A 14,311-nucleotide genomic window follows, 5' to 3' on the forward strand; every position below is an offset into this window, starting at 1 on the left:
GAGAGAGACAGAACGACAGAAAGCGAGAAATCACCCCCCAGGGAGGATGGCCATACCGCAATCCCTTCTCTTCCATTCTCTCGGGATCTTGGGCACACACGCACATGCGCCCATCTTGAGTTTAAGCTACCGGATCTAGGACTCAAACCGTGGTCGACTACATGGGAGTCCAGCAACATAGCCATTACGCTAACTGCTGGTCCCAAAATAATTATTTTAAAAGAAAGTTGCTGTCTTTTAGTTACCAGTTCACATGCTTTATTTCTTAAAGATATTTCTTTAATTGATTCAAATATTTTTATATTCTAAATTAGGTATTCTAGCCTTACATTTAAACGTCATTTTCTGAGTACATTTTCTTTTAAATATACAAAAGAATGTTTTCTCATAGAGTATGTTGAAAATTAGGAAAATCGAGGGTTCTGGTTCTGTCAGATGCAGTATTTAGAGTGTTATTTTGATAAAATCCAGTTGCTCTGATATGGCTTGTAAATATTTGCTCCTTTGGAGTATAATTGCAGGGAAAAAACTGTGGCATAGGTAAAAATTCTCCATATTGACTTGAATTGGTTTTGTACATAATCATCTGAGGTTTTGATAGTGAGGTAGCTGTGTGGAGTGTCTTTGGGTCCAACATACATGAAAACACTGGATTGCCGGGGTTCACACAAGGAGGTGGCTGTTCAGGTTTTATTTCCATGTCTGAATCCGAAGTATTCTTCTTATCCTAAAAAATAAGCACATCATTCTTGATCATAAAATCACTCTCAATATAAAATTCTGGAAAAAGTAGTTAAACTTAGTGCTATCCAACATTCTTTTTCAGGAATCCTGCTATTTCGATGGCAATGAAGACTACCTATTAAATAGCATATACCCGTATGGAGCAGATTTGTCAAGAGTATGCTTAAGGGAACCAGCAGTTAGCGTAATGGCTATGTCGCTGGACTCCCACATAGTCGACCGCGGTTCACGTCCCGGACCCGGTGGCTTAAAACTCACACCAGGTGCGTGTGCGTGCGTGCCCAAGATCCCGAGAGGAGAATGGAGGAGAAGGGATTACGGCGTGACCATCCCCCCTGGGGGGTGATTTCTCGCTTTCTGTCTCTATGTCTCTCTCTGTCTGTCTGGCGAGCGCACGCGCCCTATAGCAAAAACCTCTCAAAAAAAAAAAAAAAGAGTATGCTTAAAGAGATTTTTCCCCTTAATTTATGATGGAGCATGTGCACACACAAGAGAAAGAGAGAGAGAGAGAGGGAGAGAGAGAAATATCTTCTACATGGCATTCCTTCCTCTTGTTCCCCAGGATTCTGGAAACACACACAAGTACCCAACATGTTTTCAGGCTGAGTACTGATGGGAAGTATGGTTGGCATGTGGCTTCAAGTTCCATGTTCTATTTTTTTTTCTTTTTTTTTAGAGAGAGATTTTTGCTATAGGGTGTGTGTGCTAACCAGAGACACAGAGAGACAGAGGGACAGAAAGCAAGAGATCACACCACAATCCCTTCTCCTTCAGTCTCCTCTTGGGATCTTGGGCATGCACGCATATGTGCCTGGCGTGAGTTTTAAGCCACTGGGCCCAGGGCTTGAATAGCAGTCGACTACATGGGAGCCCAGTGATGTAATCATTATGCCATCTGCTGGTCCCTTGATGGTCTATTTTAACAGCTGTGCACAGAGGCTGGGCCAGCTTTTTAAACATGCTGTACTAAAATGGTGAGAATTAAAACATATGTAAATCTAGAGAAAATCTGTACTATATCACAGTTGGAAAAAGAAGTACAGTTCAGTTTTACAGTGAGAAAGGAATAAGAGAGGGGTCTTAGTCTTATGGTGAACAGCCATGAAACAAATTAGTACACAACTACCAGAACAGTTACAACTGAGGTAAGTGCTATAATGAAAAAAATGCAGAATATTTATGAAGACATACTTGTGGTTCTAACTTAGTGTAGGATGCTAGGGATGGCTGTTTCGGTGAAATTTTATTTGAATCTAAGACTGGAAGGAAAAGAAAGAAAAGATAAAGCTAGGATAGGCTGGCCTCAGCCTGGTGGTTAAGCAAACCAGATCTCACATAGGCGGACAGTGGTTTGAACCTGGCTCCAGTAGCTTTGGAGACATACTGGATATGCGCATGTACATACGCTAAATCCTGATAAGATGGTGAAATGGAGGAGGGACTGCCCTGTGACCATATCCCATTGGGAGGCTTTTTCCTTTCTCTTCTTATTTATGAGAGTTTTTTGCTATAGGGCACGTGTGCTCACCAGAATGACACAGAGAAAGAAAGCGAGAAATCACTCCCCAGGGGGATGGCCATGCTGCAATCCCTTCTCCTCCATTCTCTGCTTAGGATCTTGGGCACTCACGCACGCACACGTGCCCAGTGTGAGTTTAAGGCACTGGGTCCAGGACTCGAACCGCGGTCGAGTACCTGGGAATCCAGCGACATAGCCATTATGCCAACTGCTGGTCCCTGGGGAGGCTTTATCTTTCTTCCTCTCTGGCTAATGCGTGTGCCTCTGGCAATTACAAAAAGATAAGAAGTAGGAGGAAGCCGCCTTAGTGGTTAAGGCACTGGACTCCCACATGGTCGACTTTGGTTAGAGTCTTGGACCCAGCAGCTTGAAACTCAAGACAGCACATGTGTGTGTGTGCCCATAATCCCAAGAGGAGAATGGAATAGAAGGGATGGTGGCATGGCCAACCTCCATGGGGTGTGTGTGTGTGATTTCTCGCTTTCTGTCTCTCTCTCTTCAGTGAGCACATATGCCCTATAATAAAAATCTCTTTCTCAAAAAAGAGATGGGAACCAGCAATTAGCATAATGGGATGTCGCTGGACTCCCGCGTAGTCGACTGCGGTTCGCGTCCCGGACCCAGTGGCTTAAAACTCACGTCAGGCGCGTGTGCATGCGTGCCCAAGATCCTGAGAGGAGAATGGAAGAGAAGGGATTGCGGCATGACCATCCCCCCTGGGGGGTGATTTCTCGCTTTCTGTCTCTCTGTCTCTCTCTGTCTGTCTGGCGAGCGCACGTGCCCTACAGTGAAAACCTTTCCAAAAAAATGAGATACAGGTGGCATGCCAAAATCAAGTAAGTAGCGGTGAAAATATCTTGAGATGATAATAGTAAGGTAGATCTTGCAGGATTTTGTTGACAGTGTTCAAAATATGAATATCATAAAAGCAATAGAAAGTTATTGAAGGTTTTTAAGGAAAGATGTACCAGGATGTAACAATCTTTAGTAACATTCCTTTGACTGCAGCCAGGGCCTTGCAGGGGTAAGGAGAGGACCTGCAGTAGTCCATGTGACTGTTGGTGGTGGTGACATGGAGATGGAGATAAGTAAACACATGAGAAACATATTTTGAAAGTAGAATTCACAGGCAATAGTGATTGATTGGATGTGGGTAGTGATGAAGAGGGTCAGATGGGGACAGCAGGTGGCATGGTGGTTAAGGTGCTGGACACTCCCACATGGCTGACCATGGTTTGAGTTCCCGATCTGGTGGCTTGTTTTCTTCTTTTTCTTCTCTCTGGTCAAATAAAAACAAATAAGTGAATAAATAAAATTAAATAATTAAAAAAAAAAAACAAAGGTCAGATTTAGGATGATTCTCAAGATTCTGGACAAAGATTTGGTTAGTTGGTGGTGCCATTTACTACAGTTTAGTATATAAATTAAATACTGCCATATAGATGTGTGTGTGTGTATAATGTATTTAATAAATATTTAAGATATAAGCAATTAGGGCTGGCAAGTGGCGTGGTGGTTAAGGTGCTAGACTCCCACATGGCTGACCATGGTTCAAGTCCTAGACCTGTGGCTTTTTTTCTCACTTCCTCTCTCTCTGGTCAAATTAAAAAATAATAACAATACATAAAAGTTGAATAGGTAATCCTTTTAAAATATATATAAGCAATTTATTTGAGGAACGAAGGAATGATATTAAAAACAGTAGATGCAAAAGTGCATACAACATTCTAGCACATGCATGTAACATGCTTTATTCTTAGTAAAGTCTGGGGCCCACCTGTGGTATAGTAGTTACGGTAGCCAGATCCCACATGGTTGACTGCCTGATTCAAATCCTGCACCGAATGGCTTAAAAACCGCCTGGGTGTGTGTGCATGTCAGAAATCCTAAAAGGAGGGTGAGATGGAGAAGACGGCATTGTAGTGTGACCATTTCTCACTGGGAATGAGGGAGAGTGCTTTCTTGCCCCCAGCACTCCCCTGTGAGCACACATGCCCTCTGTCAGATTTAAAAAAGAAAAACAAAGGGACAAGAAGATGACACCTTTAGCAATAGATCATCTATATCAATTTGAGAAGAAAACAATTAAATTTTTTCATGCTTTAACTGATGAGGCCCAACAATTAGCAGCAGAAAACAGTAGCCAACACTACAAACATCTCAACTGGTTCAGTTTATACAATTCTGACTGAAAAATTTAAGTTGAACAAATTTTCTGCTTAATGGGTATCAAAACTCTTGTACCCAGATCAGCTGCTAACAAGAGCAGAGCTTTCAATGGAAATTTTAAAGTGGGATCAAGATCCTGAAGCATTTCTTTGATGGCTTTACCAGCAATGATTATGTTAACAAGGTAATTCCCTGAAAATGAATTTGGAGAGTAAAGGAGACTTTATTTGGGTAACAGTTTACAAAGGACAGATAGCCTGAGACTCAAACCAAAAACATGTTCTGAAGGAACATAGGAACGGTTATCTCCTTTTTTTTTTTTTTTTTTTTTTTTTTTTTTAAGATTTTTGCTGTAGGGCATGTGCATTACCCAGAGAGAGAGAGAGAGGAAAAGTGAGAAATTACTTCCTAGGAGTGATGGGCATGTTTCCCTCCTCCTCCTCCTCCATTCTCCTCTTGGAATTCTGGGCATGCATACTCATGTGCTCAGCATGTTTTTCAGGTCACTGGGTCTGAGACTTGCACTGAAGAGCTGGCCATGTGGGATCCAGCACCTTGACAACCATGCCACCTGTGGCCAGAAGGGTCATCTTTTATCAGAAAGGTTCCATCCAGGTTCATACTCTGATCTGCTTATGCAAATGAAAGTTACAATCTTGTTCAGTCCTGATTGGTTCAAAGAGGTCATGGCCCTTTGGTAGGTAACTATGACTGAAACAAAGTTCCCAAAGTAGTCCTTCCCTCTTCCAGGAATGGAATATGAGAGTGATTCTAGTAGCACATGGCTGTCAGACTCCTTTTGTATAATATTTTAGGCCCAGTAAACCACTTACAATCCATATGGGAGGCTTCTGCTTATTGAGGAAATACAGCTACCAAGAAGTAGAAGTTGTCTAGTCAAAACAGAAGTGGACCAGTTAAGGGCAAAGGTTATGGCAACAAATTTTTTTAGAATGCTCAAGTCATGTTGCTTGTTGACTTTCTGACTTCAGAAAGAATAGTAACATCGGCTTACTGGGAGAGTGCTTTGAGAAAGCCAAATCTTTCTGCAGAAAAACACCCTGGAAAACTCCCAACTTCTTTGCAGTCTTCCACCACAACAAGGCTCCTGTTCATTCTCATCAAACAAGGGCCATCTGGTGGGAGTTTTGATGAGAACTCATTAGGCACCCCTGACTTTTTTTTTTTTTTTTGGAGAGATTTTTGCTATAGGGCGCGTGCACTCGCCAGACAGACAGAGAGAGACATAGAGACAGAAAGTGAGAACTCACCCCCCCCCCCCCCCAGAGGGGATGGTCACGCTGCAATCCCTTCTCCTCCATCCTCCTCTTGGAATCTTGGACACGCACGCACACGCGCTCGGCGTGAGTTTTAAGCCACCTGGTCCGGGATGCTAACCGCGGTCGACTACGTGGGAGTCCAGTGACATAGCCATTACGCTAACTGCTGGTTCCCCTTACCTGACTTCTTTGCTACATTATCTTAAAAAATTTTTAGAGCTGTCAGGTAGCGGCATGGTGATGGGTCTCCACCCCTCATGGTTCACTGTGGTTTGAGTACCAGACCTAGCAGCTTGCTTTCTCACTTTTCCTCTCTCTGTCTCTCTCTGTTGAGCATGTGTGCCCTATAGCAAATTAAAAATAATTATAATAATACTAAATACAATTAAATAATTTTTAAAAACATTATTTATTCATTTATTTATTTAATTTCATTTGTTATTTTCAATTTTACCAGAGAAAGACAGAGAGAGAGAGAGAGAGAGAGAGCAAGAAAGCAAGCTGTAGGGTCTAGACTCAAACCACAGTCGGCAATATGGGAGTCCAATGCCCTCAACCACCATGTCACCTGCTGACACCTAATTAATTGTTTAAAAAGAATCTGTAATGCTACACATTTTCCTCAGTTAAAACACACACACACACTGACATAGTTAAGTTCTCAGAACCCTGATATTTTTTTAAAGAATTGCTTATTTAATTTTAATTACTCATTCATTTATTTTAATTTGACTAGAGAGAGAGAAAGTGAGAAAGTAAGCCACCGGATTCGGTACTCGAACTGTGGCCGGCCATGTGGGAGTGTCCCGTGTTTTAACCACCACAACACCTGCTGGTCCCTGTACCCTCTAAAAGGATGGACTAAATATCTGGTATTGTAATCATGTACGTGTCTTGAACTTCATAGAGCCTATGTTCAGAAATAAAGTTCATATCTATAATTTATTTTTTAAAGTTTTATTCATGATAGAATGTACATGTGCACTAGAGAGAGAGATGGAGGGGAGTGAGACCCTTGGTAGGGTCTTATTAAGCAGATTCCTTTTTTGCTGGGCCTTCAGCATGTGTCAGGTTTGAGGCATGTACACATGGCAGTTGGTATGTTTTCATCTGACCTAGGGACCTGAAACCTGTATAGTTAGTTGGCCATGTGGCTCCCAGCATTATGGTTCAATATGCTATCAACTATACCACCAGTCTGGGAAATTGGGATATATAGTTTTCTGTACAAGAGACTAAGATGATACATAAACAATACTTATATTTGGGCCAGCCATATGGTGCAGAGGTTAAGGTGGCTGGATCCCACATGGCTGACTCTAGTTTGAGTCTTGAACCCACCAGCTTGAAAATCACACTGGGTAGGTGGGGTGTGTGTGTGTGCCCAAAATCCTGAGAGGAAAACGGAGGAAAAGGGATTGCGGTGTGGCTATGCCCCCTGGAGGGTGATTTCTCTCTCTCTCTCTCTCTCTCTCTGTCTCTTGCTGCTTTTTCCCTGGCAAGTGCATGCACCCTATAGCAAAAACTAAAAAATAGAAAAAATTCATATTTAGGTTGTTTGTAATCCATACATTACATTGAACACTGCCAGGGTTACATTACATTGCCAGGGTGTATGCACTTGGTGGAGAGAAAAAGAAAGCACTCCTGCAAATGGGGTATGGTAACATTATAATCCCTCTTCTTCCATTTGTTCTTCCCATGAGGATGTGGGGCTTATGCACAAGTACCAGGAATGGTTTTCCAGCTGCCAGTGCTAGGATTAAAATCCAAATTGGACTTAAGGGATCTGGCTCCCTGTGTACAGCGTTTAACCAGTGGCCACAGGTGAAGGCCTGGGCCTTATTTTTTTTTGCTTATTTTTATCATTTCTATTTTTTCCCCATTAACTCTTTTTAAGTTAGTTCCTTCTTTTCTTCCCTCATTCCCTTTCTTTTTCTTCCATGAGTGAGCGAGAGAGAGAAAGTACCCTCCAGTAGGTCTGTCATACCTCAGTCCACTCCCAGCTCCAGCCAGCCTGGACAGTGGCCAAGTACACACCTGACATATTCAGGGGAAGTCTTAGAACAGGAACCTAGAACTTCCTCATGTGGGTCAGATTCTCAGAGCATCACACTAAGGCTGTGACACTGTCTGGTTTTTGAAGTCCCCTCTGAGATAGAACTGCTAGTTTTATATTTTCTCCTCCTCCTATTCCTGAACAAGGACTTGTTTCTTTTTTTCAGTGTTTTTTTTTTTTTCCTTTTTAGTTTTTTTTCATAGGGCACGTGTGTTTGCCAGAGAGAGAAAAAGAGAGACATGATACCATACAGTACCTGATTTCAAGACATACTATAAAGTTATAGTAATCAAGATAGTATGGTATCATTTAAAACATAGACAAAGAGATGGGACCAGCAGGTGGCATGGTGGCTAAGGTGCTGGACACTCCCACATGGTCGACCATGGTTTGAGTCCTGGACCTGGTGGCTTGCTTTCTCATTTTCCCTCTCTCTCTGTGTCTTTTTCTGGTCAAATTAAAAGAAAGTAAATGAATGAATAAATAAAATTAAATAAAAAATAATAATTTTTAAAAAGAAAACTCTCTTCAAAAGGAAAGAAAGAAAGAAATTGAGGGGCCAGCAGGTGGTGAAGTGGTTAAGGCTCTGGACTCCCATATGGCTGAACTGAGATTTGAGTCCCAAATCTGGCAGTTTGAAACACACCAGGCATATGTGTGTGTGTATACCTAAAATCCCAGGAGGAGGATGCAGGAGAAAGGATTACAATGTGGTTATCCCCACTCCCTGGAGTGATTTCTCACTTTCCTTCTCACTGTCTCTCTTTTTCTCTCTGGCAAGTACACGTGCCCTATGACAAAAAATAAAAAGGAAAAAACAACAACAACAACACTGAAAAAAGAAATCAAATTGAATCCTTGTTCAGGAACCTTGAAAAACACTCTGGGTGCATTTATGTGCATGCTCAAAACCCTGATGGGGTGGGGACATGGACAAAAAAGGATGACGGCATGATTATGCCCCAGCAGGGAACACTTGGTCTCACTTTCTCTCTCTGGTGAGGGCATGTGTCCTCTAACAATCTAACACAAATAGACACTGTAATCACAAAGATTTGAAGTGTTCAGTAACTATTCTGTTGTCCTGATATCTTTTTAAAAAATAATTATTTAATTTTGTTTATTGTGTTTTAACTTGCTATAGTCATCAGAGTAAGACAGAAAGAGAGAGGGTGAAAGTGAGAAAGCAAGCTACCAGGTCCAGGACTTGAACCGTGGTTAGACATGTGGGAGTCCAGCGCCCTAGCCACCACACAACCTCCTGGCCTCATTGTCTTGGTATCTTAAACTGAGAGTTTTTAATCTTTTGCCTCCAGAAAAAAATCTCCTCACAGGTCAGTTCTTGTTTGAAACCCTAGGTAACACTGACTCACATACCTCTGAGACCTTCTTCTACCTTTGACCTTGCTAATTAGATACAGAATCTAAGCAGAGTATCTTGCTACCTACTAACAACACTGATGTTATCTGAAACTAGATGTCCTTTCACTATTGAAGTGGTGTTCTGAAGGGCAGTACTTTTGGGGGTACATTTACGTGCATATGAAATACCCAGGTGGGGCCAGCAGTTGGCACAGTGGTTAAGAGCACTGGATTCCCACTTGGTTGACCGTGGTTTGAGTCCTGGGCCTGGTAGCTTGCATTGTCACTTTCCCTCTCTCTCACTCTATCCCTCTCTAGTAAAATTTAAGTGAATAAATAAGTAAATAAAAAGTTAAGGGACCAGTAGTTAGCGTAATGGCTATGTCGCTGGACTCCCATGTAGTCGACTGTGGTTCGAGTCCCAGTCCCAGCCGCAGGGGTGTGCGTGCCCAAGATCCTGAGAGGAGAATGGAGGAGAAGGGATTGCAGCGTGGCCATACCCCTGTGGGTGAATTCTTGCCTTCTGTCTGTCTCTTTCTGGTGACTGCACGCGCCCTATAGCAAAAACCTCTCCAAAAAAATAAAAAGTTAAATAAAATATTGGGGAAAAAAAAAAGAGAGAGAGAGAAAGAAATACCCAGGAACTGTTAAAGGTAGATTAGGTAGATTACTGGCAGCCTCTGGAGTGGGTCCAAGATTCTGGCTTTCTAACAGAGTTCTAGTGATGGTCATGCTGTGGGACCCTGGACTGTGCTTTGCGAGTTCTGGGTTATACACTTGTTATGGAACTGTGGCTTTTTTGTGGCCAGGAGTTAAAGAGGCTTTGGGGAGGCAGGCTGAGGAGTGAGGGGGCTCAGAGAGAGAGAGGGCCTTAGAACCCGGTAATGATAATGGCTGTATGGATTAATATAAAACCATGTAAAGCAGATTAATTGGGGAACTTGTTTTATTTGTATACCTCCTGCTCTAAGAGTTATGAAAAGTACAAATTAAGTGTCACTAGTTCTGGATTCTAATATTGGCATTGATAATAGCAGTGTGACTTTGATGAAATTATTTTACAAGGATTCAAGTTCCTCGTCTATAAATATAAAACAAAGGAAATGGATTAGTTTTATTTCCTAATCTGAGATTTCAAATATCAGCATTCTCTAAACGTAGCAACAGGAAATTAAGATAAGGTATTTGAAAAGCATCAAGGAATGTGTATTTACTTGTGGAAAAAACTCTTTAATAGACTGTGGTGTTCACATAACCAAATAATTTTGGGAGTTAAAAACCTGGCCCATTCGTCCTGGCATAGGTGGTAGGGTACTGCTGCAGGAAGATGGAGCTGCATAGGAGACTCAGGGTCGTTCCTGGACCAATCTAAAACATGACTGGGCCCAGTGTCTTGGCAACCTCTGGACTAGTAACTCCCATCCAGATCAGAAATTCTCTCATTATATTTATTACAATATTATTCTACTATAACCTAACAGTGTTTGGCAGGGTACTGTAAACTAACTTTTTTTTAAAGGCTAGTTCATTTCTTTTAACTCATAAACAATTACTTGGCTTCTGGTTTTTGAAGCAGTAAGTCAGATATTTGCCACAGTAATGTCTGTCAAAATGGCTGGCCATAAAATCTCCAGCACCACATTGCTGACACCCCCACCCCCACCCCCGTACTGTTTTGTTTCTTTGTTTACATTTTTCTGGCTACAAGTTTATAATCTTCTCCAACTTTATTGAGGTGGCTTGCCACATCCACAACCAGCCCAAATCTACCTCTAGGGACCAGCAGTTGGTGTAATGGCTCTGTTGCTGGACTTCCACGTAGTTGACTGTGGTTCGAGTCCTGGACCCGGTGGCTTAAACTTATACTGGGCCTGTGTGCGTGTGTGCCCATGCTCCCGAGAACGGAGGAGAAGGGATTGCGGCATGGTCATTCCCCCTGAGGGGGTGATTTCTTGCTTTCTGTCTCTGTCTCTGTCTTTCTGGCAAGTGCACGCGCCCTATAGCAAAAACCTCCCCCCATTCCCCACCTAAAAAATCCACCTCTAAACTGGAATTCGGTGCTGACCCAGCCCCAGCCTCCGCTTTCTTGTCTGCACCAAGGGACATAGCACTCTGTCTATAGGTGTCTCTGTCAGCTTCTCTTGTGAGTCTGGCAGGCTGCTTGCCCTCCAGACCTATGCGTCAAGGCCTGCCAGTCTCAGGACGCCTTCAGCACAGGGTGGCAGGCACAACCTTGGGGCAGATACTGGATACCCTCATTGTAAGGTACCAGTAGAAATGTCTCCAGGCAAACTGCTCCTTCACATAGCCTCAAGACTTACAACACTGCATGGCTTTCATGATGTGGGCATGAAGGTTGGGCACATTCTTATCAGCCAGGTCCGGGTGCTTGGACATACAGACATCCTTTTTTTTTTTTTTTTTGGAGAGGTTTTTGCTATAAGGTGCATACTCTTGCCAGAGATACAGAGAGACAGAAAGCAAGAAATCACCCCCCAGGGGGGATGGCCACACCGCAATCCCTTCTCCATTCTCCTCTCGGCACCTTGGGCACACACGCACACGTGCCTGGCGTGAGTTTAAGTCACCAGGTTCAGGACTCAAACCACGGTCAGCTACATGGGAGTTCAGCGACATAGCCATTACGCTAAGTGCTGGTCCCCAGACATCCTTTTTGCCCACCAACACTCCCTTCCTTAGAAAGGAGTTGTTCATAAATGGCAATCTAGTTCTTAGACAACAACATTGCAGTGGCTGCAAGGTCAGGGCCGAGGCTGCAAAGGAAGGAGCATGTGTGCAGGGTCTTTTCTGGTTTTCCCTGTAAGGTATTTTAGGAAAATCTTCATTTTGGTGGCAGTCCCACCGCAGATGGTGGATCAGAAAACACTAACTTTTTCTTTTTAGTTTTTGCTATAGGATGCATTTCCTTGCTGGAGACATACATATATAGAGAGAGTAGTAATCCTTTCTTCATACTGCTCTTGGAAGTTTGATACGCATGCATATGCACCTAATGTGTTTTTCAAGCCGCTGGATCTGGGGCTTGAACTGCACAGCTTGCCATGTGGGATCCAGCTGCCTTAACCTCCATGCCACCTGCTGACCCCTAACTTTTTTCTCTAAGTTGTATTTATGTAGTTCTTCTAAGAAAGAGAAAGATGAGAGAGAGAATCTCTGTAAGAGGGTCTTGATGCTTCAGTTCACCCCTCTTCTCAGTCAGCCTTGGATCACCAGCACTTATGTGCCTGGCAGTGTACTTAAGGATGTCTGTAGACGTGGGTCTAGAATCTCCCATGTGAGTAAGCTTCACGGAGTGTCATGTTTTACTGCTATGCCACCATCCAGTCCTTCTGTGACCTTTTCTCTTTTTTTAATTTTTTTTAAACTTTATTTATTTTTAATCTGACCAGAAAGGAACAAGTGAGAGAGTGAGAGAGTGAGAGAGTGAGAGAGTGAGAGAGAGAGAGAGAGAGAGAGTGAAAAAGCAGGTTGGCAAGTCCCGGCCTCAAACCTCGGTCAGCCATGTGGGAGTCCAGCATCTTTTAAACACCACACCACCTGCCGACCCCCACCTGCCGCCTTGCCCAGTAACTGTGACCTTTTAAGACTGAATTACACATCAGAATATGTATATGCATTATAATCATATTCAAGACTCTAGTAAATAAACAAAAAAACTCTAGTAAACTTGTCATTCATGAGTGTGAGATCTTTTTTTTTTTGGAGAGGTTTTTGCTATAGGGCGCATGCGCTCGCCAGACAGACAGAGAGAGACAGAGAGATAGAAAGCGAGAAATCAGCCACCAGGGGGGATGGCTATGCCGCAATCCCTTCTCCTCCATTCTCCTCTAGGGATCTTGGGCACGCACGCATACACGCCCGGCGTGAGTTTAAGCTACCGGGTCCGGGACGCAAACCGTGATCGACTACGTGGGAGTCCAGCAACATAGCCATTATGCTAACTGCTGGTCCTGAGTGTGAGATCTTTTAAAAATCGTTTATCATTTCACCATTGTGTATATTACCTGTAAAACTGGTAAAAAAAAACAAAACAAAACTGCCATAGTTCCTATGGTGGTTGACATTAAATCAAAGAAAATTGTATGTAAACAATAAATTGCTATAGAAACAGAAGCAATTTTCACCATTTTTTGGAGGTTTATCTTATATAAAGCTGATATTCCACAATTCAGTTCTGAATTTGCAGGTTAATAACACTTTATTAATATTCACTTTTTTTTTTTAATTTGCCAGAGGGCACATGCACTCACTGAAGAGTGAGAGAAAATGAAAAACTGAGAACGCATCCATCATGGGGGTTATGATCAGTCCACAATCCTTTTGCCTCCGATTCTCCCTCTGTTCAAGATTTAGGGCACTGGGACCAGCAGTTAGCGTAATGGCTATGTCCCTGGACTCCCATGTAGTCGACCGCGGTTCGTGTCCCGGACCCGGTGGCTTAAATTCATGCCAGGCACGTGTGCGTGCGTGCCCAAGATCCCGAGAGGAGAATGGAGGAGAAGGGATTGCGGCGTGGCCATCCCCCCCTGGGGGGTGATTTCTCGCTTTCTGTCTCTCTGTCTCTCTCTGTCTGTCTGGCGAGCGCACGTGCCCTTATAGCAAAAACCTCTTCAAAAAAAAAAAAGATTTTGGACACATGCACTCAGTTTGTTTCTCAAACTATGGGGTTGGGGACTCAAACCATGGAGTTGGTCATGAGAGATCCAGCCATCTTAACTAGCTGACCCACTGATACTCACTATTAGGTTGTTGGAAAAGTCATAACTTATTTTTTTTTTCTATGCAAAAATGCAGCATGACTTTTCTGACAACCCAGTATTTATAACCCTTTTTTTTGGAGAGGGGGTTGCTATAGGGTGCATGTGCTCACCAGAAAGACAGAGAGAGACAGAGACAAAAAGCGAGAAATCACCCCCAGGGGAAGTTGCCATGCCATAATCCCTTCTCCTCCGGTCACCTCTCGGGATCTTGGGCACATACGCGCATGCACCTGGCATGAGTTTAAGCCACTGTGTCCAGGACTCGAACCGCAGTTGACTACATGAGAGCCCAGTGACATAGCCATTACACCAACTGCTGGTCCCCCAGTATTTTTTTTTTTTTTTTAGAGGTTTTTGCTATAGGTCGTGTGCACTCGCCAGACAGAGACAGAGCGTG

General features: G+C 43.1%; 1 protein-coding gene across 1 annotated transcript in view; it reads right to left on the reverse strand.

Moving 5' to 3' along the window:
* Window positions 1-324: 324 nt before the first annotated feature.
* PIERCE2 (piercer of microtubule wall 2) overlaps window positions 325-14,311 on the reverse strand; it is an 18,023-nt gene continuing 4,036 nt past the window's right edge. Inside the window, exon 2 of the mRNA XM_006163290.3 lies at window positions 325-727. Coding sequence (XP_006163352.1) covers window positions 386-727 — 342 coding nt within the window. The 3' untranslated portion in view covers window positions 325-385. The remainder of the gene's footprint in view (window positions 728-14,311) is intronic.

The sequence above is a fragment of the Tupaia chinensis genome, unplaced genomic scaffold (assembly GCF_000334495.1).
Source record: "Tupaia chinensis unplaced genomic scaffold, TupChi_1.0 Scaffold141943_1, whole genome shotgun sequence".
NCBI lineage: Eukaryota > Metazoa > Chordata > Mammalia > Scandentia > Tupaiidae > Tupaia > Tupaia belangeri.